Below are 26,405 nucleotides of genomic sequence, written 5' to 3'. Positions count from 1 at the left end.
GGTCAGTTCCCGCCCGACAGGGAATAATTTATATTTTTGATTTAACGTCACTTTTCACACAAAAATGACAAATAAAACCAAGTTCCAGCCTTTCAGTTGTGAGGATATTTTGTTTTTTTTGGCTGTGACAGCAAACTGAAAATATTAGATTTATTTTTCATGTTTTTTTGGCATTTCACTAACCAAATGACACCATCAATTTGTGTTCTCGCAGGACGCTTTGTTGAGCACAAAGAAGGGTCATTTTTGTGCCTTCACATGGCCCATCACAGGGAATCTCTTCTATCTCCTAAATGGCTGTTCAATAATTCAAGTAATCTCTGTGCAGAACATGTTGCTGCATTCAAGCCATGTTCAGGAGAAGCTACAGGCTCTCCGCCACGACCAGAAAGCTGACATTCACCAGGGATTTGCAAGATACATGGCAGAGCTAGGAAACAGCAGCAGGAACACCGTCGAACAGGAATGACAAGAGCTAAATACATTACATGTGACAGGAGACATAGACGTACTAAATATTGTAAATGGCTTTTCATAAACCCCAAGGATCATGGTTTTAAGAGGGTCTATTCTACTTTGATTTTAGCATTTCATAGCTTGAACCTAAAGGTAGCTTCCCTTGATATACTGTATTTGTTCACCAACAAAACAGTTTACATAACAGCAATTCTGTCAATGTAACATCATGTTTGACTGTATAATGTGATTTATTTGAAAGCGTTAGTCACCTAAAACCACTTTTCTTATAAGGATATTCTCAATAAACAACAAAAGTGTTGTGAATCCCAGATGTGCTATTATTAGCCCATTGTTTATTTATTTATGATTATTGTGAGTAGCGGTAATAGCTGTATGTGCACAACAGTTTTATCCTGAGATTCCCATTTTGTTTATTGGAGCTTTGTCTCATTCCTCTTTTTGCAATGCATTTAGTGTTGATTGGATTATAAGTAAGGACTATTGACTGTAGCTGAGGTTACACATACAAAAAACTACATTTCCCATGATTCCTGTGAGTGTGCTTCTCTCCCAGGACTGAAATGTTCTTATTTTTAGGGAAAATATTGATCAAAATTCTACTACTAAATGGGCTATTGAACAAGAAAAAGAAAACGAAATTCAAGCATCTTTTGTTGAATACATTTTATATACAGTATGAAACTCAATTATTCAATAAAACAGATGGATAACAGTTTAGAGTATTGGACATTAAAAAAGACAGGTTGTAAAATGAATCAGTGGCTGTATTTCGCTTTCTTCTCTGGCTCATGTTTTGTACTTATTGTAGTTTTGGAGGGTGTAGGTCGCCACGGTATCCAACAGCCAACCACGAGTCACGACTGTAGCTTGTTTAGACAGACCTGTTGAAAAGAAATATATTAGTGAGTCTACAAAAGACAAAATCATGGGTTTGTTCAGTTCAGGCACAATATTTGAAACCAACCAAACTAACCAGCTTCAATTCCAATTTAAAAAGCAATGATTAATAGATTGAATCCATATTGACTAATTAATGTATCTTCCTAGCATATATTAATATTATTATTAATATTTTTGTTGAATATATAAATATTATTATGAATATTGATAAATACTGTATTCTAACAATACAGTATTCTGTTTTTCACATTTATTATTTTGTATTTGTTTTTTAAATCTGTTTGAAATAAAGATGGAAATGAAAAAAAATGAAATGAAATATGATATGAGTATTTATTAGTTGATTATTGCTGCATTACTTTGTTTATTTTTTGTTGCACATTTCTTTCAAAGATTTTTTTCCCTCATGCTTTTTAATTATTATTATTATTATATAAAAATTTAGTTTTCTCTAAGCCAACAACGTATCTCTCTTCAGCCGTCGTTATGCTGTACAAAATAATTCACTCAGAATTTTAAACTTGACGTCTATACATTAAACATGTACGTATGTAGCCTATATGTATATGTTGAGCTTTAGCGCTGTCATATCATTAAGACCTATCAGTTCTGAATGATGGTGGTCCCAGAAGCTCAACACTGAACACCGAAAAACAGATCCTCTCTCTCATAAATCACGCACATTTGTGAATTAAGCAGCACTTTTCTTGAAGGCAATAACCCTAACTGACTCCAGAATACATGTTGTAAAACAAAATCAGGAGTGTTTGCCCTTATATTCACACGTTTCCATCTTATCAGAGGATAGTTGAGAGAAAGACAGAAGTGTGATTTAAATCAGTGTTGCATAAGAAGAGGATAAGGGGAATATAGAAGGGGAGGGGCTTCTCGATTACCTGCGCTGAGTGCCAGAGGACGGGGAAAAAGCTGCATTAAATATGCAGCAGTGTAAATGAGGATGCCAGGAGGGGGAGGGGGGGGGGCCTCTTGCTCCCTCTCTGTTTCAAACTGCCGGCTCTCTTCGTGCTGTGGCAGCCTCTCTCTTTAGTAGCCAACTTGTTTTGACATTTCCCCCAGCGCCGATGTGACATTTTCTCTTGGCCGTTTCTCTGCCTCCTAACTTCTTTCACATTCACTCGCCTGGCCAGTCACTTCTCTCGCTCTTGTTGGAAACCTGTCTCGCACTGGCTGCCAGCGTGTGCCATTTCACCGCAGTGTCACTCTCACACACATTTAAATCCATGTACTAATCGACAGACAGGTGTGCAAACATGCACCCGGGCCAGAATGCCTGTGTTTGTGGGCCATTTGCTACGCTATTCAGGAATTAACTGCCTCGTCATCAACTCCCCTTTTCTAAATAACAGGACCAAATTAGGATAACCTTGCTGAAAGGGTAAACATGTATTGAGAATGGCCACATAATGTTTGTTTTCATAAAACCATCTTAAATACACACTACAAAACAAAATGATCCATTTTAATGTCATTAAGATAACGGACAGTTAAAGACTTTCTATATTTTAGTGCGCTATAGATGAGTCTACAAACAGGTATACTAGTTTTTAAGCATAAAGCTACACAACTGAAAAGCTTCACCCATGTCAATTATTGTCAAACTGTTTGAAACATAATGTTGATAATAGTTAGTTTCAGGCTGGGACAACCTAAACATCAACAATAACAACAGCTATTACAAAAGAAAATCACAATAAATAGTTTGAAAGAATATACATTTTCTTACAATGTGGCATTAGCATTTTAAAGCTAATGAAAAAAGCCTGCCAATGCTGAATAGCTAGCAGTGACTAACTCGCATCAAAAGGCAGCATGTAAAGTCGTGTTTAATAGCCTGCTTCTTTCCTAAGCCATTCTATTTACAATTTAATGTCAAGTCTTTTATTGAATTTCCTTTTACTTAGAAAAAAACACTTTTCAAATCAACATACAGTACTTGAGCTAACTTGGTTAGCTTGAAAACATGAGCCACATGCTTACCCATGAGCCACATGTTTACCCATGAGCCACATGCTTACCCATGAGCCACATGCTTACCCATGAGCCACATGCTTACCCATGAGCCACATGCTTACCCATGAGCCACATGCTTACCCATGAGGCACATGCTTACCCATGAGCCACATGCATACCCATGAGCCACATGCTTACCCATGAGCCACATGCTTACCCATGAGCCACATGCTTACCCATCAGCCACATGCTTACCCATGAGCCACATGCTTACCCATGAGCCACATGCTTACCCATGAGCCACATGCTTACCCTGTGTCTCTTAAAAGGAAACTTGAACACTCTACGCAGGTCGAGCAGGAAGTCCTTCTTTGACTTAAATGAACAAGAGTCGTTGCTATTTGAAGTATCCAAATTCAGGAAAACTAAAATAATTGGTGGCTAACAATCTCATCTTGTATCACAGAAATAATAGTTTGTCCAAAAAGGAAACCTCACCATGTGTCATCACTCAACATGTTTTCTCAATACTGACTTGCTTTCTCTCTAAGCCAGCATACATTGTGCTCGCAGCATATTTGCATGAATGATCACAATCTATTGGCACATTATCCATCAAAATGATTCCTCTCTGACACTCTATAGGTCCGTGCTTGTCCCAGCCCCGAAGCCCCGGGTGAAACCGTGAAGGAATGAGCTCCAGCTGTTGTTGTCAGCCTAATCTTTATGAACTCTTTATGTCCATGTGTGTGTGTCTGTGTTAGTGAATGAAAGAGAGATTGAGTAAGAATAACTGATGTTAGACTCACTGCTGTATGTGGACGAAGACGACTCAGATCCAGGCTGTATGATGACAAGCTGATGGGACTTGGATGGGAAAATGGAGAAAACATGCATTATTCAGTATTAAAAATAAGCAGCAAGTAGAACTAATACTGATATTTATAGCCAGACTAATTGGAAATGAATTAAATTCTCACACCTGCTTGTCAGATTATCTAATAGCAACATGAGGTCTCTTGGAATTAACTTGGCTGCCTTAAGGGTTATTAGATCTGGGGATTTTCAGCATTACTCAATCCTTTTTGATTTATAAATGTGTCACTTAGATGATTCATGGCTTAATTTAAATACATTTAAAATAAAATCAAACCCATAAGGAAAACATTAGACACTATGGGAGCCACAGCGTTGCGAGTCAGATAATTGCTCAGTGTTGGGGGAGGCATGCAGTTCACTGACTTCCACTTATTCCCTACAGGTATTAGATTGCTCGTATTGATTGTAATTTATGACTACCAGAAATGTGAAGTGAACTGCAATCATTAAAACTGAAACACTACACTGTAATAAGAGAACAATACAATGAGCTGAAAGTCTGCATGTTAACATGGTGACGAAGTAAAGGTTATCTTTGTAAATCAGATAAAAACCAGAATCATATGCTAAAATCGAGGTATCAAGGTTAATTTAAGGTCATCTAGGAGCATTAATGCAAACTCAAGAACATCTGATTTGAATGTTTGATGTTAGCATTTTTTTAAGAATACTCAACAAAGCGTATGCCGAGCGGCTAAATAACTGACTTACCCGTTTACTGTCGAGGAGAAGTGGGTCTCTGACTACAGCTGCTCCACAGAGCTCCACCATCCACTCCATTTCATCTACAAAACACACAAAGTTGGCTGTTTTGATAAGACCCTGTTTGTTAAAAGTGTCCTTGGTTACATTAAATGTGATTCTCTCTGCTTCAACCCCCAGGGGATACAAAGCAGACTCATATCAAGCAGACTTCCTTTAATCGGAAAGATGGAAAACAGGTCAATAAATAAAACTCTTCCCCCCTGAATCAATATCTGCATCTTACCCCAAAACACAGTTCACTTCATTTGGAAAATAAAAAAAACTTTGGTTGTCCCTACATCATATCAGCCACTAAACACCGGCTGGAAAAACACGAGTCATTTTGAGTCAGGAAACCTCAATCAGCCTGCAGTGTGCGCTGCGGGTAACCTCATCATTATACAACACAAACACAAGCAATTAAATAATTGATGAAATCTTGCAGTGCTGAAGAAAACAGACTCCAGCCTCATGATTGTGCCATGTAAAGGAAAGTCTTTAAACTCCTCACGCTAGCTAGCAGATGTCGACCCATTAGCAAAGCTCCATCGATCCAGAAGGCAGCGGGAGGATGCAGCAGAAGCACTTTAAGAACCGCAGGAAGGAGGAAACTAAAGAATGCTGCCTTGTGGGTTTTTGAAGCAATGTGCCCCGCGAGACCTTCACCCATGATCTATCTGTGCTTTCATTCATGCAGGAAGGGTAAAGAGCAAAAAGCATTTAGTTTGAAGGGCAACCCAACTCCTCTTGACCTTGATGTTTATTACAGTTTGAACCAAGGTTGGTGCAGAAAATGTTAGACCAAGATTTCTATTTTAGAAAATGAAAAGAGCACTTTAGCTACGACTAAAAGCTTGCTTCTATTTTTCTTTGATTAAAAGAAATCCAGCCAGCTAACTGACACCATAGCAACCATGGTGCAATATGAAAACACACCAGAAATATCTCGCACAACTCCTAAGTCCACATTCAGTCCACCCACACTCTGGAAACACTTGTCATTGTTCTCCGGTGTCAAAATGACAGGCGTTTAAAAAAATAGCACCGGTTTCAAGCTGTGTCAGTCAAAACCTCTGTCAGCTACTTTAACTTTTAATGTTTTTATTATGTTTCCCTCTTTCTCTTTAAAAGCAAGGCGGGTGTCTATCAGGGTCCTGCAGGACAAAAAAAACGGAATAAGTGCAGTTGAGTGAAGTAGATCTCGATTGAGAAAAGAGAACGTGTGCAAACAGCGTGACGACAGCTAGGAAAGAAAAAGTGTTGCAGTGGTTTCTTTGAAAGAATATGCTTATTAAAGTGTGAAAAGCATCTCTTTTGTGGTGAGTAATCAGAGACATTATCTAGGTGCTGCATTTCCTGTAGTGTTTGAGTGCTGTGTTACTCTGATAAACAAGACAGAGCTCGAGTAGAACAACAAAAATAATGGTAATTAGAGATGGTTATAAAGTAGAGGGCAGCTATTGTGTTATATATTCTATTAGACTAAATCTAAGCAAATGACATGTTACATACCTTATATGGTATGAAGAGGTGGCAGTTCAAACTGAAACCTCAGAAACACATTGAGAAAACGCTCGGATTGCAAAAACTTTTACTGAAAATAAACTAGAATAAATTTGATATTTGCAAGTTACTCATCATCACCTTGTCAGAAATCTGCATTTCAAACACCTCCCTGTTGTCGCTTACAGAGCTCAATATGCCATGTGCTGGCAGGAATACGAAACGAAGACAAAAATAACCCAAAACACTTGCTAACTAAACTATCTGCATAAAACCTCTTTGCTAAGCATGTTGAGATGCATGAGGGAGTGATGTCATGTCTTAAAACATTTGCAAAGAGGACTGTATGGTTGCATTTTCTCAATAAACTCAACATGTTTTTTATTTACTTGTCATGTTGCTGATGTGATTTACCTGTCGTCATGTCTGGGAAAGATCCTCGGAAGCAGATCTTGAAGCCCTTCATGAGTAACTAAAGAGAGAAAGAAGATACTAAGTAAGAAGAAGCTTCACCAAACATAGCTTGACATTTAGAACAGGCATTCCTCACCCAAAAAAAACTAAACTAGACCTTGATGTTTTTTCTTTCTCACCGTAATACTGCATATTCAGGAATGAGTTGAACAGAAAAGAGCAAACAAAGCCAGCGTCGAGGTAATAACACGCTTATAAACACGCAAAGAAAAACAACCTGCCCGAGATCAGGGGCATATTGTTTTATTGCGCTCAGGGTCAATAAGCATGCTTGAAACAGGAAAGTAAAATAGTTTTTCTTGAACCCATACTACAGAAAGGAAACAGGCGACTCATCCCTGTGTGTGTGTGTGTGTGTGTGTGTGTGTGTGTGTGTGTGTGTGTGTGTGTGTGTGTGTGTGTGTGTGTGTGTGTGTGTGTGTGTGTGTGTGTGTGTGTGTGTGTGTGTGTGTGTGTGTGTGTGTGTGTGTGTGTGTGTGTGTGTGTGTGGCCTAGCATTACTTGTGGGGACTTAAATCTGTTTACACAGTAACGTGTGGGGACTCACCACCCTTATGGGGACAAATTGGAGGTTCCCATGAGGGGAATCATTAATTTTAGGGTGAAGACTTGGTTAGGTTTAGGATTAGGGTTAGGGTAAGGGTAAGGTTAAGGGTTAGGGTTAGGCATGTGTTGGTTATGGTTAAGGTTAGGATAAGTCTCCAGGAAATGCAAGTCAATGTAATGTCCCCTGAAGTGATGAATACATGGTGTGTGTGTGTGTGTGTGTGTGTGTGTGTGTGTGTGTGTGTGTGTGTGTGTGTGTGTGTGTGTGTGTGTGTGTGTGTGTGTGTGTGTGTGTGTGTGTGTGTGTGTGTGTGTGTGTGGATGGAAGATAAATGTCCGAGCTGCTGGAGGGAGAAATACTAATTTATCTCACCTCCCTGTCGGTCCATAATGATCATTAGCCAGAGGTGCCGGGTGAGATGAAAAAGTGTTTCTGTTTCAGATTTTTAATTTAGACAACACCTAATATCCTTCAGGGGGTATTAGAGTGTGTGATGTGATAACGTGCAAATCCATTTCACACACACTCAGAGTTTCTTTAAATGATGTCCTGCACATCAACATGTTGGTCTGTTTGTCACTTTGGTGAAGGTATGGAAAGTGAGTCTGAACAGGACAATCTGTCTGGCTCCGTCAAAGTGTCTGCACTGAATTTAGGCCACTTGAATGAGCCTGAAATGACTAGCTAATTCAATTAGCGGTGGTTCTTCAAAGGCAGCGATACGGTCGGCATAACATCTAGACTTTTCCCGCTCAGTGGCAACAGATCCCGGTCCTGCTGGCTTTAAGAGGGGAAAATTACCATTAGCTTTTTACAACAGGGCCTGAGCTAAGAGGCTGGTGCAATGAGAGGAAACACGTTCAAGTGTTTGTTATTGAAACACCATCTCATTTTCTTCATGGAATCAGACTGTTCTTTGTTGTTGGAAGAAGCGCTTTCACAAAACAACAAGGTTGGAAATGATTGCGTTTTTTCTTACTCTACTACTTTCTTGGATAAGGCGTTAAGGAAATTGTTCAAACTTTTTTGTAATCCACTTAAACGTATAGAGTATGTTTTAGGTTTCAACAGCTTATTAGTCAAAATGATTGCATCTGTTCTTCTGATGAAGGCTTGCGCTAAAGGTAGGAGCAAATGGAGGGCAAGAAGCTCAAATCGATCTAAATGGTAAAAAAAGAGAGCGGCCTCTTCACTGTATACTGTATGCACCAGAGTTCCCGTTAGAATATTTTTTCGCCGGTCGACATGTCCGTTAAAGTTTAAATCTTCCGGACACAATTTCAAAAGTGCCGGTCAAAGGTCTTCTTTGTTATTTATTTATTTATTTAAAACAAATTGATATGATTCGATATTAAACAAACTAATAATAGTAGATTAACTATTCAAAAGTGTACAGTAATTTACAATAACACGGGAATAATAAACGGAGCGCTCTCTCCCTCTCCTGACAGCCCGTCAGTATCATGCAGCTCGCGGATCAGTAATGAGTGACCCGACAGTAAAACTAAAAATATCTATAACTAGATTAGGTAGTTTGAGAGGTAATTAAAATAGCTACGTGTGATATTCTAACCTGAAGTGTGTCTTTTGTTCCGCTCACCGCTGCATGTGATCATGCAGAGCTGCTTGTCGACTCGTCAGCAGCAGCTGATCTCTCTCTCCCGTCAGATTAGACTTTACTCGCGTTTATGTCCATATCGATCAGATCTAGCTAATGACATGACTACCTGCTTATTAAAAGACACCTAAACAATAAGCTTCGCTATGCAACCGGGTGAGGCCACAAAGTATAGCGCAGCATTATGCATTTGTTTACATGCCGGCCGGAACCCTGAGGCATTACCAACAGATCAACGCACAATCAACCCATACAGGACATCTCTTTCTCCACATTACGTGTTAGACAATGGTGAGACATTAGAATTGACTATTCTTGTCTGTCACATAAGTGGTGCAAATTGCGCAATTGATGCGGTATTGCGCTAAGGGGAAATATATTTTTGACTGGACGCTTTGACCGGAGAGATTTAGATTTGCCGGTCTTCAGCATATTTTACCGGTCGTTGTCCGGTAATTACCGGCTAACGGGAACTCTGGTATGCACGGCTGTTTTGGGCTGGCAGCACTGCTTTCAGTTTGCTTTACCAACCGTTAGATCACTCTTTAATGGGGGCATCTTGGTTGCCCAGTTTTTTAAGGATGTAAGAAAAGTAACTGTCCCTCGCTTGCTCTGTCCAGAAACATTTGGTGTCAGTGCCAAATAACATAATCACCTTTTAATCTATTTGAATGTTTCTTATATACTCTTTCTTGTCCATCATCTGGAAATGCAGTAGTTGAATGTGTGTAGGTTAGCTTAGTGTCTGTGTTGGAGTTTTAACAGATGCTCACATTGCTTAACTAAAGCCAAATCCTCCATCAGATCCAGAGATGTTTGTGTTTCAACTGCACCGAAACTCACAAAAAAACTTCCCACACCTGATTGTGTTTACCGGCCCAGAGAGCGACAGCAGGCGGTAAAGAGCTAAAGCTGGAGGAAACGCCTGAGATTCACTTTTTTTGTACAAGTACAAGCTATGATTACATAGCAGGGCTGTCATCCTTTCTGAACGCCAAGCATCAATTGGTTCAGTTTAGCAAAACATGTGGTGACAGGATGTCTGCTATGGTTTTCCGGTTGATGTTAATAAATAATAATTGAGGCTAATTTCTATTTACACTTTGTTGATAATTTAGTCCCAAATATTCAATGTTTTAGAGAAATACCTACTTAACTGGCACTAAGTTTGAGTTTCTCCTTCTGATAAGAATGAACAATTTGCATTTCATTTTTGTATTTTAATGTTGAACACACCGCTTCTGTAACAAAATAATTTCCCAAATTGGGATCAATAAAGTATTTATCTATCTAACATTTGGATTAATTTACTATTTCTATTTTCTACAGATGTATCGAAAAAGGTTTTAATACATTTGATTGGAGTGTGCAAGTATCAAGTACTGTATATGTGGAGATCAGAAACATAACATTACAGCTGAGTCACACTGCTGACGCTCATTCCTTGGGGCCAGACTTGACCTTTTACATGTAGATGAAATAAACACAGTTAAAAAGCCCTCCTGCACGTCGTGTAAGACTCACGCTACTGTCTTCAGTGGTTCGAGCTCTCATGGGGCCCTGATGGTCGGGTCCATTCACCACATCACCTCCAACTTCAAAGGCACTCTTAAAAACAAAGCCAACTTCAGTATACTTACAGTCAATACTTATCATACTCATAAAGAAAAAGAAAAAAACATTGCCTGTTGCTGTTAGCATTTGAATAAGTTAAGCAATATTTTTATTCCCATCTCATAAAAAGGACTGATTGTAAACTACCTAATATAACTTGATTTATTTTAAGTGTCTCAGGGTACGCTGAACATCCTTCAGTTTGACAGAGCTCATCTTATAATTGTATGGAGTCTATCTCTACATCCTCTAGATTATGCATAAAAATGCTTATAAACGGGGCTGGATGATGAATAAAACTGTTTATAATTAATGGTGTTGCCAAACAAAGCTTGGCAAAGGATTATACTTCGCATAGCACAGAACCAAATGCAGGGATTACAAAAGCAAATGGGTGACAAATAATCTATGAGGTATCACAGGAGAGTAAATGGGGAGATTCATCACGCCGCCTTAATTCGACATAGACGTACAGAGATGTGACAGGAAGTCACTGGTGCACAGATTCTAAGAGCATGCAGACGAGCCTACCTCATCCAAGACTTTCTTTAGTTTGAAGCACTCTGAAATCCCTGCGGAGAGGGAAGAAAAAAACACAAGTTTATTGTTAAACACAAACCCTATCCTGGGTGGATACTGTATTATGTATCTTTTACTCCTGCCTATTCATTCACATAGAGGCGAAGTCCCGCCCATCTACTTCCGACCCATGGGAATTTATTTCGGAAAAAGTATGTATTGAAGTCAATGGGGAGAGAAAGATTGTCTTTCGATCCCATTTGAATTGTGCCACGAATTACACATATGATGTTTGTCAATCTTAACAAATAATTTGTCAAAAAAAATCACAGTTTGTGGTAAAACTGTTGAAATATAAGACTATGAAAAATACACAACTAGAAGGACTACAAATCCGAGAATCCCGGTCCCGCAGGCTGGCTCTGACAGAACCGACTAACTCCCCTTGTGTGTATGTACAGCTCTCAACGTGCCCAGACTTCAAGTGATTTTCACCTCGTTTAATACTTTTCGCCTCATTCTGAAAGAAAGGAGTGAAATGTGCCAACGTGACGGCCGTCTTGGTGTGTGGTGCGAGACGGGAGTTGTAGTTCATTGAGCGGTTTCACACAAAAAAAGTGTGACTTCACAGTTTTACGACATCTTTTTTTTTTTGACTTGCAAAATTATCTTTTAAATTGACAAACATCATATGTGTAATTCGTGGCACAATTCAAACGGGATCGAAAGATAATCTCTCTCTCCACATTGACTTCAATACATACTTTTTCCGAAATAAGGTCCCATGGAGCTCCTCCGGAAAGGGAGGGACTCCGCCTCTCTATTGTGCTGTTTTGCGTTATTGTTCAAAACACATCAGCATTGAGCTTGACAATAAAGTGAATGGAGACTCACACTGGAAGCTCACCACCCACTTCCTGCCTGCGATGCCAAGGAAGTACTTCAGCGTGCGCTCACATACCAGTTGTTCATCTGACAGGAGGAGAGAAGGAGATGTTGTGAACAGATGTGCAGGAGTAGATTCATTAACACACCCTTATGTGAAGCTTTTGCTGTAAGTGTTAGGGATGAGATAGGAGACGCTTGATGGTTCCGATGAAAGGAAAAAGTCAAAATATGTCCCGAGTTGACAACCTTGAGGTTTTTTCCCAATTAACAAATAATGTAAAATGCAGATACAGACGATGTGTAGAAAAGAGTACCTGTATTCTCTTAAAGCAACACTGTAAGACAAATGACGTCTAATACTATCGCTGACTCTCACCAGAAATTACTTTTTTTACTATGTAATCATTTATGCCACTTACAAAAGCACTTTAAAGTAGATAGGTGGCAGCACAAAGCACTTTAGCACTATTATATTAAGTATGTTTGAATGTATAATTTAACTATAACTGTTTTTGCTGCTCTTATTTCGCATATTTTATTCACCTATGTGTGCGTTTTTAAGAGCTGCACTGGGGCAAAAATCAAGTTGAAATAACGATTAAGTACTGAACCAAAATACATTTAAAATGACTTAGGCCAATCGTGGTGTTATGTTATATTTATTTATTATTCATTTACAGCTCTTTTAAAACTGCACACACAGCAGAGGAATGAACATAAAACAGAGAATAGCTTGACACTGTTTGATCAGCAGGGTCAGGGGTTGTTCCTCCTTCAGGAAATAAAGTCATTATCCATTGATTTGTATTCCAGGCAGGAGGAAAGTGCACGTTATTGATGAGTTTTTTAACAATCAAATGATTATTATTTCATGGTCAGAACGGCACACCTCCTGCTCCTTTCAAACCTTTAACCATAAAGACCAAGTGTGCCAGCGTTCCCTTTTCCTGGTTACCCGGGAAACAGCTGCCATTTAAAAAGAAGTCTCCTTAAACAGTGACGGTTAATATGGTGCTTTGGAGACAGCGTGCTCTGAAATTAAAAATAATCTATCAGAGAGGGTAATTAGCAACAAGCAGATGAATGGAGGAGAGGGCGCGTGGGCGAGGGAGAAACAGAAAGCTTATCTTTGAGCTTTAAAAAACGCACAAAACAAGACGTGACTACATGCAGAAAGAAAATGTATGGCTGGAAATGTTCCCACTCAAGAACATATTGAAAAACAGGACGTCGGAAGTGGAATTCTTTAAAAGCAGCTTTAATTGCTCTGCTGTGTATCGAGCTACGTGCAGTGAATCGATTGTACTCTTATGACAGTCTTAACTAAATGAAATGTTTATATACTCACTATGCCTGCATGCGAACTCACTTACCTGTGTGCATTATAACATGAGTCACCTCCGGGGTAACCTGGGAAACCACTCGGCCACCAACTCTCTTGGCAAACTTTTTCACCATTGTCTAAAAAGGCAAAAACATCAGATTAATTCATATATCCTACTATGACTAAATAGACACATGTATGGATGTAGAGGTGAGTGTGCACCTGTTCATTGGGGGCTAATCCAGATGAGGCTAGCACCATCTTAGCTTTGATTCTGTCTTTCGGAGGAGTGTTGTTTTCTTTGTCTTCTTGCCCATCTGATGGTGAACCTAATGGTCTGGATGCTGGACTTGAACTGGAAGTCTTGGAGTCTCCGGAGCCTTTTGCACCCGGCCCTGTGTGTGTGGAGCGCTGCACTTCTAAAGAGAGAAAACAAAGTAGAAGGAAAGTTAGCAACAGTTAGACTGATGATCAGACCCAGCTCTCTTTGAAGTGGGTTTCTGTATACAAACACATATTTGTCACACAGAGCTTAAGCTCCATTAACCCCACAGTCAGACAAACCATTTAAACTCTGCGCAACTCAGTCAATCCAAACCTTGCTGGCATACTACAATTATTTTGAAAAGCAATAAAGAGCTACTATCTACAAGTGGCAGTCGTTAAATAGATCTGTCATTTCAGAATCCTGGAGTAATCAATTAAAAAGGCTTAAAACAATGTCTCAAAGTGTGGCTTTCTACTCATGTGCTTCTGGAAGATTCAAATGCATTTAATCTTTCATTAAATAAGACAGGTGTCCAGCATGCTTCTGTCTTTACAACACCACACTAGTAGCCTTACCCGTCTCTGCCACACCGGGCACGGCGACCCCTTCTCCATCAGAAGGTCTTGTGCTGGGCTCTGGCTCTACTTCTTGAACAGCTTCCCTGCAGAGGAGATGTGTATATTAAAGTATAAAGTACATGATGTCCAGCTCTGATCTGCAAGGTCAAGTGTATTTTCTAGTAATACAAATTGAGCTAGATCGATTTCTGATCATTTATGTTTTTGCATTTGCAGGTAGACCACTGATCTAAATTGCTGTAGATAGACGTCAAAGTTAATCTATCCAAACATTCCTGCAACAGCAGATTGTATTCTCCCGCCTTAATGTAGTTTACACAAAGCGACATCGGCGTTACAAAACACCACCAGAACCAGGCTTTGTCATTTTAGGGGCAAGGCCATTTGGCCTTTGGTGTCACACATTTTTTCAGGGCGGAAAGGCCACACGCCAGGGCACAAAGGCAATTGAGGGAAACATTTGGATTTGGAGCTTACAAATAAATAACTTCACTTTCTGTCACATGAATGACATGGAAAACAAATCACTTTTTCAATAATGTCAAACATGATATCATCATATAGGCCTATGCCTCCTTAGTATTACCGTATGTAAAATGAAATACTTTACTTTGAATAATTAGTGTTTGGTATGTTTTCCATCTACTACTTCTCCCATTCACAAATCCGGAATCAAATCAAAAAATCTAAAATTCTATTAATATGTAACAAATATATTCCATTTCAGAGCAGAAGAAACAGCGTTCAAGGGTCCAACTGCACATACATCATTCAGCAGTGCACAGTGAAGCTCCAATATTCAACTGTATGAACAAGCAATACTTTGAAATGCAAGTGTGTGTGTGTGTTTGTGTGTGTGTGTGTGTGTGTGTGTGTGTGTGTGTGTGTGTGTGTGTGTGTGTGTGTGTGTGTGTGTGTGTGTGTGTGTGTGTGTGTGTGTGTGTTAGTGTGTGTGTGTGTGTCTTTAATCAACTCCTCACAGCTCCTCATATCTGCTTTAATTCTCTCTTTAGGACGTTGTTGTGAGTGTGGACGGAGCAGCTACAACGTTAGTTTAGCCTGATCGATCCGATCTCCATTCAGAAAACATGCATTTTAAAAAGGTTTTTCGCCTGCCGTCTTGCCTGAAGCATTAAAGCATGGTTGTTACTAACCGTTATCAGTATTTAGTTACTTCGGAATCATTTTGAAACCTGTATTACAATTAAATCACGGTAAAATAGGTTAACTTTGTCGTAGTCGGTTTCCACCACAGTATTTACATGGATATAAGCACCGCCCCCTCTCCAGCAGCGCGTCCTGTTTGAATGACAGGATTAAACACAGCTCACAGCCGCGGTGAAACTCCAGCGGTTAGAGCAATGCGAATATTCGCATCGCGTCCGTTGTGAACGCAGCATAATGCAGTTCAGAAACCACTGTTCTCACGCTTTTAAAGCAACTTCGAGATTTTAACAGGCCATGGTGGTCGTAGGACGTACAATTATTTGTGGGTTATAACGGCCAGACCGAGGGGCTACGACGGCCATGGCCGTCATGAAAATTCCACCCTGACTAGAACTCAATAAATCAAAGGTTAAATAGTGCTGAAGTTTTACATATATTTAAAGGAGACCTATCATGCTATATTTGAATAATATATTGTAGGGCCATACCTATATAAGGTATGTTTATAAGTTTTATTTGTCAAAATACCAAACAGATCATGCATTTTAGCCATGCCTCATTTTGCCTCACTCCAGCTCTGTCTTTGCATGAGCTGGAGCTGACCCCCCCCCCCCCCTGCAAAGGAGGGGGCGAGGCACAAGCGTCATGTTACTGTGCTGTTGCTATGCTGTTGCCATGCCACGGCAACCTCTCATTCCCCTGATAGGTGGAGAGTTGACCATACAGGCGGAGTTTACCTCTGTGACATCATAGAGGTGCAAATCAGAATCCACATGTATCAAATCCGTTGCAGCCCCGTTTTTAGAGATTTGGGTATGGAGGAAAATAGAGAGGGTTGTATTTTCTGACACTTGGTGAGTTCCCTGGAACACCGGGGACACATATTCATGTATAAAACACGTACAAAAGTGCATGATAGGTCCCCTTTAAACTGGATTGGCTTTACTCATTTGCGTTTACTCAGGATACTGTGCAGTCAGTAAGTATTGAGAAAGGGACACAATGTTCACAATATTACAATTGAACAGTCACTTCATGGTTAAAAAAAGGTTGACTTGCAAGGTTATCTGCATCCACATAAGATGAACAGATATGGTCTTCTGGTTTTAGGGGAGAGAAAGCAACAGGTCAAGGTAACATAAACTAGTCAATATTTGCTGGTAAATCTTTTGCAGTCAATGATTGTCTAAAGGCTTTGATCGACAAACATTAGCAGATACTTCATATCTTCTGTGAGCTCTGACTGCAGCCACACTGACTGCTGCTGCTGCTTTCAGGAGCCTTCAGTCTCATCTCAGTGAGGGAACACGTGATCCATGTCAAAACACTGACAAGAGACAATATGTTACACAATTTGGCAGTTCAAATAAATAAACAAACCTGGGTGTCTTGCCTGTATGTTTAGGGTTATTATGCTGCTGCACTGTGCTAAAAGAGGGGATTATGTCCCCCCTGAAGCTGAATAGCAGTTAGTTAAACTCAGTCATTGTTTCTTTTCAAATCATAAATGCTGGAATAGAGCCAAAGCAATAAAAACACAACATTGTCTCCTCCCTTCCTGACTGCAGCTGAATGAGGTAGGAAGATGTAAATGTAGGATCAAAACTCGTTATTGGCAGAAACTCAATATCCAATTACTCATGAATAAAGTTTTGAGGTCCCTTGCTTTGTTTTCTTTTGGCTTCCTTTCTTCACGGAAATACTGGCAGAATGCCGCCATTTAAATTACCTGCAACCAAAGTGATAATGACTCAGTGGAACCTTTTCATATATTACAATGCCAGCCATTCTCTCCGATTTCACCAGTGCTTTCATTGAGTATTTGCTTTTTAATTTTAAACTTGAATAGCTAAAGCCCTGCTTGTGTTCATCTGCCGTCTTCTCCCCTCCCTCTCTCGCCTGGAGGACTGCGCGGCGAGAGGTTGGGGGGGAGGCAGTCAAGCGGGAGAGATAAATGACTGTGGCAACAGAAGTTTCCCTCTAAGTGCTCTAAATGACATATAAGATGCAGTCAGTAATGACTTCTTTATTCTCCACAGCATAAGCAGATTCTAGGTTCATTAGTGAGATTATCCGCCTGTCCTCTTGAGATGCATCACCCTCTGAGAACGAGACTAGCAAGCAACACACACACACACACTAACTTTCTCCTTCAGTTAGAAACTGAAAGAAACCAATTACATGCCACTTGCTCCAGTTCTTTTTTTTACCTAATATGGTGGTTTTAAAATATGGCTCAATTTAAAATGTATTAACAATGTTTACAATCCTCTGAGGAGAGACATACAACACACTGGAGCAGAGATGACTTAATAACATTTGTTTACACAGTCAGATATACTCAGGTTTGACTTTAAGGTCTGCTAGCTGTAGCTGCATATTTAATGTCCAGGTATTAGAGTGTTATCGATTTTCTCATCAAACTCTGCCAGGAAGTGAAGACGCGTATTTCCCAGTATGACAAAGTGTTGTTTTAAAGTAACATGTACTGTAAGACCATTACGATCTCACATCATTACAAATCTTCCCATCCTTTTCAATAACAACAAATCTAGAGATGGCCAGCCTCTGTAGGAATGAAGACGGTTGACACGTAGAACCGGTTTAGACCAATTCTTGAGAATCATTTATATTATCAGTTCCTCTAATCATTTCCTGCTTACTGCAAACAATGACTTATTGTTAGGAGGTAAGCTTTGTGTTATCATGTTAGACAGGAGATTAAGGAAGCATTTACCTTCAGTTTGAATGTGATTGCACTGTTGTTTCAGTAGCACAGTTTAGTTTTACTGCAATAGAGATTTAAAAAACTGAAGCTTAACTTAGGTTCATTTTTTATTAACTACAATATTCAGTTTGGATGTTTTGTATTGTTTTTTTTGTATTGTTTTCAGTGTCAAAAAACGTTGCATGTTGTCTAATACCATCATTATTTTGTTGTATATATTTATTTTTGGTTTAATCTATATTTTATTGATTTGTATTTATGTTTGTATTACATTACATGTTACTTGTTAGACGCTTTTATCCAAAGCGACTTAATACTCAATACTGTGGCCAATCCCCACAGGAGGAATTCTGACTGCAGTGGAGTTTGAACTGTGCTCCCCTGAGCCGAACACCAACGCACTAGTTCAGTACGCCACACGCCATATAAATATATATATTAGGGTGGTCCTTAAAATTGGAAGTCGGAAAGTCTAAGCTCCAACCCCCAGAATTCATTCTATTAGTCAAGAAAACTAAAGAAAAACTAATAGAATGAATTATGGGGGTTGGAGCTTAGACTTTCCGACTTTCAATTTTAAGGACCACCCTACGTGAGGCTAAACTTCAAGGTTGATGAGGGAGGGGTAAATGTTGTTGGAATTTGAATACAATTCACCAGGAGAGTTTTCTTGACTAGTATAACGAATTCCGGTGGTTGTAGCTTAAAATAAATTTAAAAAATGTACCTCATGAAAGGACCACCCTAATATATATATATATATATATATATATATATATATATCTTATTTTATAGTCATTTATCTTTCTGTCGTATATTTGTTTGTTTATCGGGGAATACCACATGGAGAGGGGGAGACATAAATGCTGGACATATTGCGTTTGTTATTAAAAACTGAAAAATAAAGTTGTTAAAAATAAGAAAAAACCCGTAAATGATGCAGTTTATGATAATGGACCACTGGTTTATTATTAGATCTATATTTTTCATTCAGCCTGTGAGATGAAGAAAATATAATATGTCAATATGTCTAAGTCCAAATATAAACTTCTAAGCATAATTAAAAAGAGAAAGAGTAAAAAGAAAATGTCTAGCATGCTTTACTTACTGCTCTGAACCTGGGCCTGTGACCTTGTTGCACGATGGGGATCTGTTCGTGTCTTGGCCTGGGGGCACAACATAATCCTCATTGAATCAGTTTGAACTAACGTTTCAGCTCCAAATTCAACATTCTACATGGATCATCTGCTCACCTGTGGTTTTGCTGCTCTGATCTGTTTTTGAGGGCTCTTCTTTTGCAGGACTGTCTTCTTTCTCCTGAAGCTCCTTGGTCACCAGAGCCATCAACTTCTTCAACCTCACCAGATCATTTTGCATTTCTATCTTTTGCTGAAACAGAAGAAACAAACGTCTTAAATCATGCACTTAAGTAAAACACAGGGTGGAATAAGACGAGAAAGGAAGAGACGCTTACTGCCGGCACAGTTGGAAGCATATAAACAAAAACAACTGTCAATCAGTGAAGAAGGACTAACAACTCAGCCAGTTAGTCTTTAATGAAAGGGAATGTGTGCTTTTTCAGCCAGACAGCACTTAGTCAGGAGAATACATGGCAGGAAAAGAGAGCGAGAAGGTGATAATATTTAACATATATGAAAGGAAAATCAGTAAACAAAAGAGAGAAGTGACAACAGCTACTTCAAGCAGTGCTGGTGGGTTTAAAAATGTGTCTCAAGTCATCCTTTAAGTTGACAGCGCAAGTGCATTGATTATGTACACAAACGCGTAGCCAAATAACAACAAACCTCTGTACCCACAGATGTGTTCAAACCTGGGCCCTTTCTAAACCCCAGGGCAGATAAAAGTGGAAGCAGTGGAAGATGGATGAGGTAGAAAACAAGAATCATCTCCTAGGCGGCATTTCCTCCAACGTAAATGAAATGCAATTTAGAAAGCTGCTGAGCGGGACATTTTTTACTGAGCGAGGCAGTCCGTCATCTAGGAGCTGACAGTTTGTGTGGGGGAAGTGTAGGCGCTGCCCTCTATGGGGCGTAATGCGACAATGCATCACTGTGAGCACAGGTAACGCTGAACAAGCATCAATATAGAAGGTTGATTTACACAGCACACTATGAATACAAGCAATTGGGAACATAATCATATTTACCTGTGTGACAAGAACTTCGCTTGAAAATTGTGATGATTCAAATTGTGAAGTGCCGACATCATTCACTGGGACATCACCTGCAGAGAGAAAATAATCAAATATCCTTGTGTCGAAATGCTTGAGAATGTTTTTTTTTTATTAGGGATGCCAATGTTTCAATCAATACATTATTGTTGGTTAGTATGAAGTAAAAAGACCGAACAAGAGCAGCATCAATACTCTCCGAATCAGGAAGACAACATGATTGCAAATTGATGTTTTTTTACAGTCAGAACTGTTCTTTGTTTTTGTAATTTCAGTTAGATTAAATTAAATAAGAGCTATGAATTATTAAATCATCCATCTTGCTCATTACACCGTAGTCTTTCTTTCCCTGAGGTGTGTGTGAATTACAGATCATGAGCAGAAGATAATTATTGGCTGAAACAAATCCATATTTTGCATCCCTATTTCCCAGCTCAAGACACACACATCACAAAACTGGGAAACAAAACAGCAAACAAGTGAGTAACACAAGGTAAGACTTATATTTCATACCTAAATATACACGTATCTCAGGAGGCTGCAAACCTAAAAATGGAAACTAGTACATTGGTAGCTGAGGATCGACTTACATTCATCAGGTGTGCCAAACAGGTCCACAGAGCATTGGCTGGTAGGAACACAGTCGGGGCTGTGGCTTGCAGGTGGACGGCTCATCTGTTGTGCTCCAGGAACTGTAACACCCTCACATCTAGCTTCTCCGGAGTCTCCCTGGTCCTTTGTCAAAGCAGAGCGAGAAGCTGATGTTCCGAAAATCTCTGCCAAAGTTGGTAATCCCTCTTCACTGCGATCTGACTCAGAGGAAGACTCGAGCCTCTGGGCCCTCTTCTTCTTCTTGTTGGGTTTGCTCTTGAGGGAGGAATGGGCGCTCAGCTCTACGCTACCACAGCTGTCACGGAGGCCGCTGGGAGTCAAAGAGAACTCTGTGTTTACGAAATGTTCAGCAGTGTTGACTGAATGTGTTCCACCGGCATTTGCGTTGCACACGTCTCTTATCTCCATCCCTTTGCCAGCATCAAGCTGCTTCTCTGTGATCTGAGAATACTTTGAGGGTTCATTTGACTCGTCATGTTCAGCGGCTGTGAAGCGGAGCCCAGAATCTACTACACGAGGCACAGCGGAGAGATTAGGACTTTCTATTTTGCGTTTTGACACTTTATTGGGAGTGAGGGCACTGCTGACATTATTCGTGGGGAAAGAGCTATCCTGACCTGAACAACCGCTATCAGGGATGGAGGCTTCTACCACCACTTGATCAGCTTTCTCAACTGGTTTTTGTGTTCGAGAAGGTGAGATGGAAGGGGATATGAAATCACAGCAAGATGAGGTTCCATTGTCTCTTAATGCTTCTTGGTTTGTCCTTTCAGATTCCTTTGTGTACATCTGATTATTTACAGATTCAACACCAGAACCAACACACTTGCTATCCTTCTCTTCGGATACCTGCACGTTTTCTTGGTCGAAGCCCCGGGTCCTTTTTACATTTGAGCTGCAAAGATTGAAAGATTTCCTTTTAGTGGCTTTGAAGCTCCTGAGCAGCTGCTCCGTGTCCAGTTCACTGTCAGTGTTATCTTCCTCATTTTCAGCTCCAGCACATTTTGTCTGGTTAGTCAAGGTTTCCAAGCGAGTGTTGTTAGGGAGATGATTTGCTGGATTGTGGGGTTCAAGTGTTGGAGGTACCACAGTGTGTTCATGTGGACTCGTAGAGTTCGGGACAACAGCGACATTACAAGCAGAACTAGCTTCAGACCAAGTGTCAGTGTTTGGTACTTCGACAACGGAATCTGGAGCATTTGGTGTTGGTCTCTCACCAGACTCCATGTTTTCTACTCCTCCTAAATCATCACCATAAATGCATCCATTTTGTTCAGCCACCTTTGTCATGCTTTCATTCTTAGGTGATGGCATATCATCTAACTCTCCATCTTTAGCTTCCTCAGATTGCTTTGCAACAATGCTTTTTTTTTCAGCTTTATTGGCTCTCCAGTTTGCTTTCTTGTGACCTTCCTGGACTTCCTCAGCAAAGAGTTGAAGTCTTCTACTTCTCCTATTGCTCCTCTTGACAGGGATTTCTTGCTCCTCGCTGCTTGGGTAATTTTCAATATGTACTTGAACTTCTTCTGACCTCCGTTTAGCTATAGGACTGGTTTCTCCATTTTGAACTCCGACCAGAACAAGGGGTTCCGGCACTCTAGCCGGTTTGCCATTTTCTGACCTCGTGTTTTTACCTTTCTTCTTGTCAGTTTTCTTTTGCTCGGTACTTTCTGAATGTTCCTCGGCTTGCTTCTGCAAATCGATGTCAACCTGCTGCAGAGAGCTGCGTGTCCTTCTCTTCAACTTTCTTTTCGGTTGTAGTGGTTCAAAATCAGACGGAGGGCAAGGAAACTCATCTTTGCCATGTTGTTTCTTACTTTCTGGCAAGCTGTCAAAATCGTCTCCGTGTTTGTCCGTGTCATTTTCCAGCATGACATCCATCTTTTCTGCTTCTTTAAAAATATCACTACTGGTATCAATAACCTGGTCCATCCGTTGTTGCTCTTCCTCCAAATCGCTGCCATGTTTATCTTCAGTGCTTGTTTTCTTGACAATATCAGCATAAGAGTTATTTTGTGTTTCCTTGGTTGTTTGTGGTTCGACATGTAGAGCTGGAGAGCTGTTCTTGTTTCCTCTTCTTTCTCGTTTGTAGACGGCCCCAAACACCTGCTCATTGAGAATCTTAGCACGGTCCTCTCTGGTAGGATTCATCAAGATGTTATGTTGTTTGACATTTATTGATGAAGATGAAGAACAGCTCTCATAATCGTCTGAGTTTTTGTTGGGTTTCTCCAAGTCCAGACTTCCTTCAGTTGGAACTTTCATGAGCCACTCAGCGACTTTCTCTAGACTCTTTTTTTGTTTCTCCTCAAGGATCTTGTCAGGATCCAAATCCGTGTTCTGCTTTTTCCTTAAGGACTTTTTTAAAGGTTGGTCTTTGGTCTCATCTGTTATTAATGGTGGTTGAAAGGAGGCTTTTATTTTGCCTCTTGTTTTGTGTCTTGATGTTGCCTTTTCCACAACGTCTGACATTTCTGTTTCAATTGCTTCCGCATTATCTGGAGGGCTGTGCGTTTTCTTGTCAGACATTGGTGGGGCCTCTCCAAGACCACTATCCAGGCCTTCGTTTTGTGTCGTTAAAGGACTTGTGTCTTCAAGTCCCATCAGTCGTGCAAATCCATTCTGGGCTAAAAAAAACAAAAATAAAGGAATGGGGAAATTAAAAACGATTAATCTTTTGTAAGACAACACACTAATCCTAACTCTCAAAATCAAAATATTGAAGTGATAGTCAATTCAAGTGAAATAATGCACCCCACTGAAGACTTTACCTGCTACAGTTGAAGAGGGAGACCTTGACAGATCATCATTGTCAACATTTTCTTCGTTGTCTGGTGTTCCCTCAAATGGATTATCATGACAATGTTTAGTAGCTTCCGCAGCCGAGACTCTGGTTAAAGCAAATACAGGGGAGAATACATAGTGAGCTAATGTTGTGAATTTATCAGCATTTGGTTAAATGGTTAAAGATTCAATGTTCAAAAGTCTTACCCTGGCTTTCCTTTTTCCTGGCACATACCAGTAAAGTCTGAAACCACAAGAGTCACTTTATTAGATGACGTTATGTAAGTTAATGTTACAAAGTTATTTGAAGGAGTCTGTGATGTAGTCTTACAGTTGATGCCTGTGTCATTTTCATACGCCTGAATCATGCTCTGCAATCCTGAAACAAGTCTTTGGAACCCAGGGCTCTCCTGCAAGCTCCTGCATCAGTAAAAGAAAAAGAAAAAATACATGTCTTGTGATAAATATAAAGTATTATTATACAATAATAATGTCATACTGTCATCATTTTGTCGAACCTTCTGGTTATCTTGGTTTTACACACTGGACAGCTAGCCCTGCTTGGTATGGTGTTGTCCAAAAGCTTCATCATACAACATCTGGTGATAAAGAAAATAACAAATATAGTGTTTGTGAGTGCTTGTACAAAAACATTTAAAACATTAGTTCCTTTTACAAAATCGATGTAATGAAACACCTCTTACTTGCAAAACTGATGGTCACACTTGGTAGACACAGGTGCATTCATTAACTCCAAGCTATAGGTCAAAGAAAGTATAAAGTCAGTAAAGAACACGACACTTCAACAAAATGAAAAACGTGATCTTTTGTAATCTATTTGGCTGATAAACAAATTATATTAACATGGTGAATTGCTCTTCAAGAGACTTTTGTTCGACGTTGAACATGGCATTAATAAAAACAGTGGCAGAGGCAGTCAAATGTTCTAATTGAATTTATTCACTCACCATATGGGACACTGCAAGGTCTCCCAAAGGACTGAAATCCCCTTTTTGACATCAGGGGCCAGAGGGGTTTCCATGGTGATTTGTATAAGCTGAAATTGAAAAATCAGAGCACACTAAGAACAATACGAACAAGATAACATTAGACAAAATGATATACTCCAGTGTGACAGGCATTAAGTGGACAGTAGGTTGTGCGCATCTGAATAAATACTGGATTGGTTATTTTTGTTATGGTAACAAAATTACTCTCTTGATATTTTCTAACCTTGTCCGCAGAAAGTTGACCCTGCAGCTAGTTAAGACAAAAGTGTGTACTTCAGTTGTGTCCCTACTGTAAATATTGATTGTATTGTTAGGCAAGTAGGCAGCTGTAATGTGTGATTTTTTTTTTTTTTTAAATTGTCATATAAAATACAAGGTGGAATCAAATCCAATAGAAAGAAGTGTGTCCAAGTTTTCCGGAGTAGTTTATACAAATATTGCATTGATTTGGAGTCACTGGGTCACATGACATAGAAGCTTTTGAAATCAAGACTTTTGGATAAAAAACACCAAAAATAAATAGATAGAATAAAAAAAGAAGAAGCACTTATATCCGATAAAAAGAGGTGTGTCTTATTTTATTAGAGAAGTGATCATATCTGGTATCGATATGGAGTCACTACATCACATTACATTGAGGCTATTAAATAACATTAAAACAGATCTTCACTCAATTCATTATGACACATTGGTAATCAAAACAGTATTCCATTCAGGAGTGATTCATTATCATTTTTTATATAAGTTTCATTAATTTGAGCAGGTTAGCATGAAGATATTGAGATGAGCATTGGCTTTGTGACATTCTACAACTAATGTGATGGTCCCTAAGTGAAAACCCTGTAGATAAAAGCCAGGTTGGGATGTGAACTGTTCTCTATACATGTATATTATAATATCCAAAATAAAACTAATTGAACTTCGGTCTTACTGTGCTCCATTTGATCTGTTACAAGCCTTACTGAAAAACAAACCAGTTTCAAAAATGTTAATGGAGTTTATAAGATACTTCAACAATGCAAAAGTATAGTGTTTTCTTTAAAGTATCTGTGTATAACAAATGTGTATAATGTTAGTTGTGTCTACTGAGAATCATTTTGTGGCACATTACAAAAGCAGCATAAGGTTACACAAACCAACATTTATTGAGGCATCCTACTTCAGTGAGATGAATCAGAAGTTACAATTAATGGCAACATTTGGTAGCATATCGAAAGTGTAATGTGACTTTTTAAATGTGTATATCCAGTGTCAGCTTGTTAAATGTACAGCTAGCTAAACGTCACTCTGGCTAGCTGCTATGATTTGTTTTGGGTTGCAACACTGACGCTCACACTTTCTCAGTTTCACACAATTGACCCTTATACCAACACGTCACACTAAGGATAGATTACAGTTTTTTTTTAAACGCCACTGACTTATTGTTATAAAAGTGTTTGTGTTTATATTCACCTGTCTTTCTTACAGCTTTGGAGTTATCAACACAGGAATTGCCTGCTTCAGTTTTCCCGCAACTTCATCTTCTTCTGTTTTGTTTAACGGCAGTTTTGAGTTCATGTCACATCGCCACCTATTGGCCGTAGACACATGAACCCATACAAATTCT

At 39.5% G+C, this 26,405-nt stretch overlaps 1 protein-coding gene across 2 annotated transcripts; it reads right to left on the bottom strand.

The window, feature by feature from the left end:
• Positions 1–1,124: 1,124 nt before the first annotated feature.
• LOC307023813 (uncharacterized protein) lies at positions 1,125–26,405 on the bottom strand. Of its 2 annotated transcripts, none has more exons than XM_079657388.1 (21): positions 26,252–26,405; positions 24,758–24,846; positions 24,494–24,547; positions 24,308–24,388; positions 24,121–24,209; positions 23,997–24,033; positions 23,777–23,895; positions 20,984–23,632; positions 20,370–20,446; positions 19,456–19,591; positions 19,311–19,368; positions 14,305–14,390; positions 13,684–13,880; positions 13,511–13,598; positions 12,144–12,221; positions 11,262–11,302; positions 10,641–10,724; positions 6,892–6,949; positions 4,942–5,015; positions 4,161–4,218; positions 1,125–1,361 (listed from the first exon to the last, which is right to left on the bottom strand). In XM_079657388.1, exons 2-21 carry the CDS (start codon positions 24,829–24,831, stop codon positions 1,267–1,269), a joined length of 4,233 nt encoding a protein of 1,410 aa, XP_079513514.1. In that variant the 5' UTR covers positions 24,832–24,846; positions 26,252–26,405; the 3' UTR covers positions 1,125–1,266. The 2 variants fall into 2 exon arrangements, 1 of the variants encoding a protein (XP_079513514.1); XR_013803778.1 differs by lacking the exon at positions 1,125–1,361 and adding an exon at positions 5,486–5,651 and having other exon boundaries at positions 4,163–4,218; positions 26,252–26,403.

This window comes from Notothenia rossii (assembly GCF_949606895.1).
Source record: "Notothenia rossii genome assembly, chromosome: 11".
NCBI classification, from domain to species: domain Eukaryota; kingdom Metazoa; phylum Chordata; class Actinopteri; order Perciformes; family Nototheniidae; genus Notothenia; species Notothenia rossii.
This window is presented reverse-complemented; position numbering and strand designations above follow the sequence as displayed.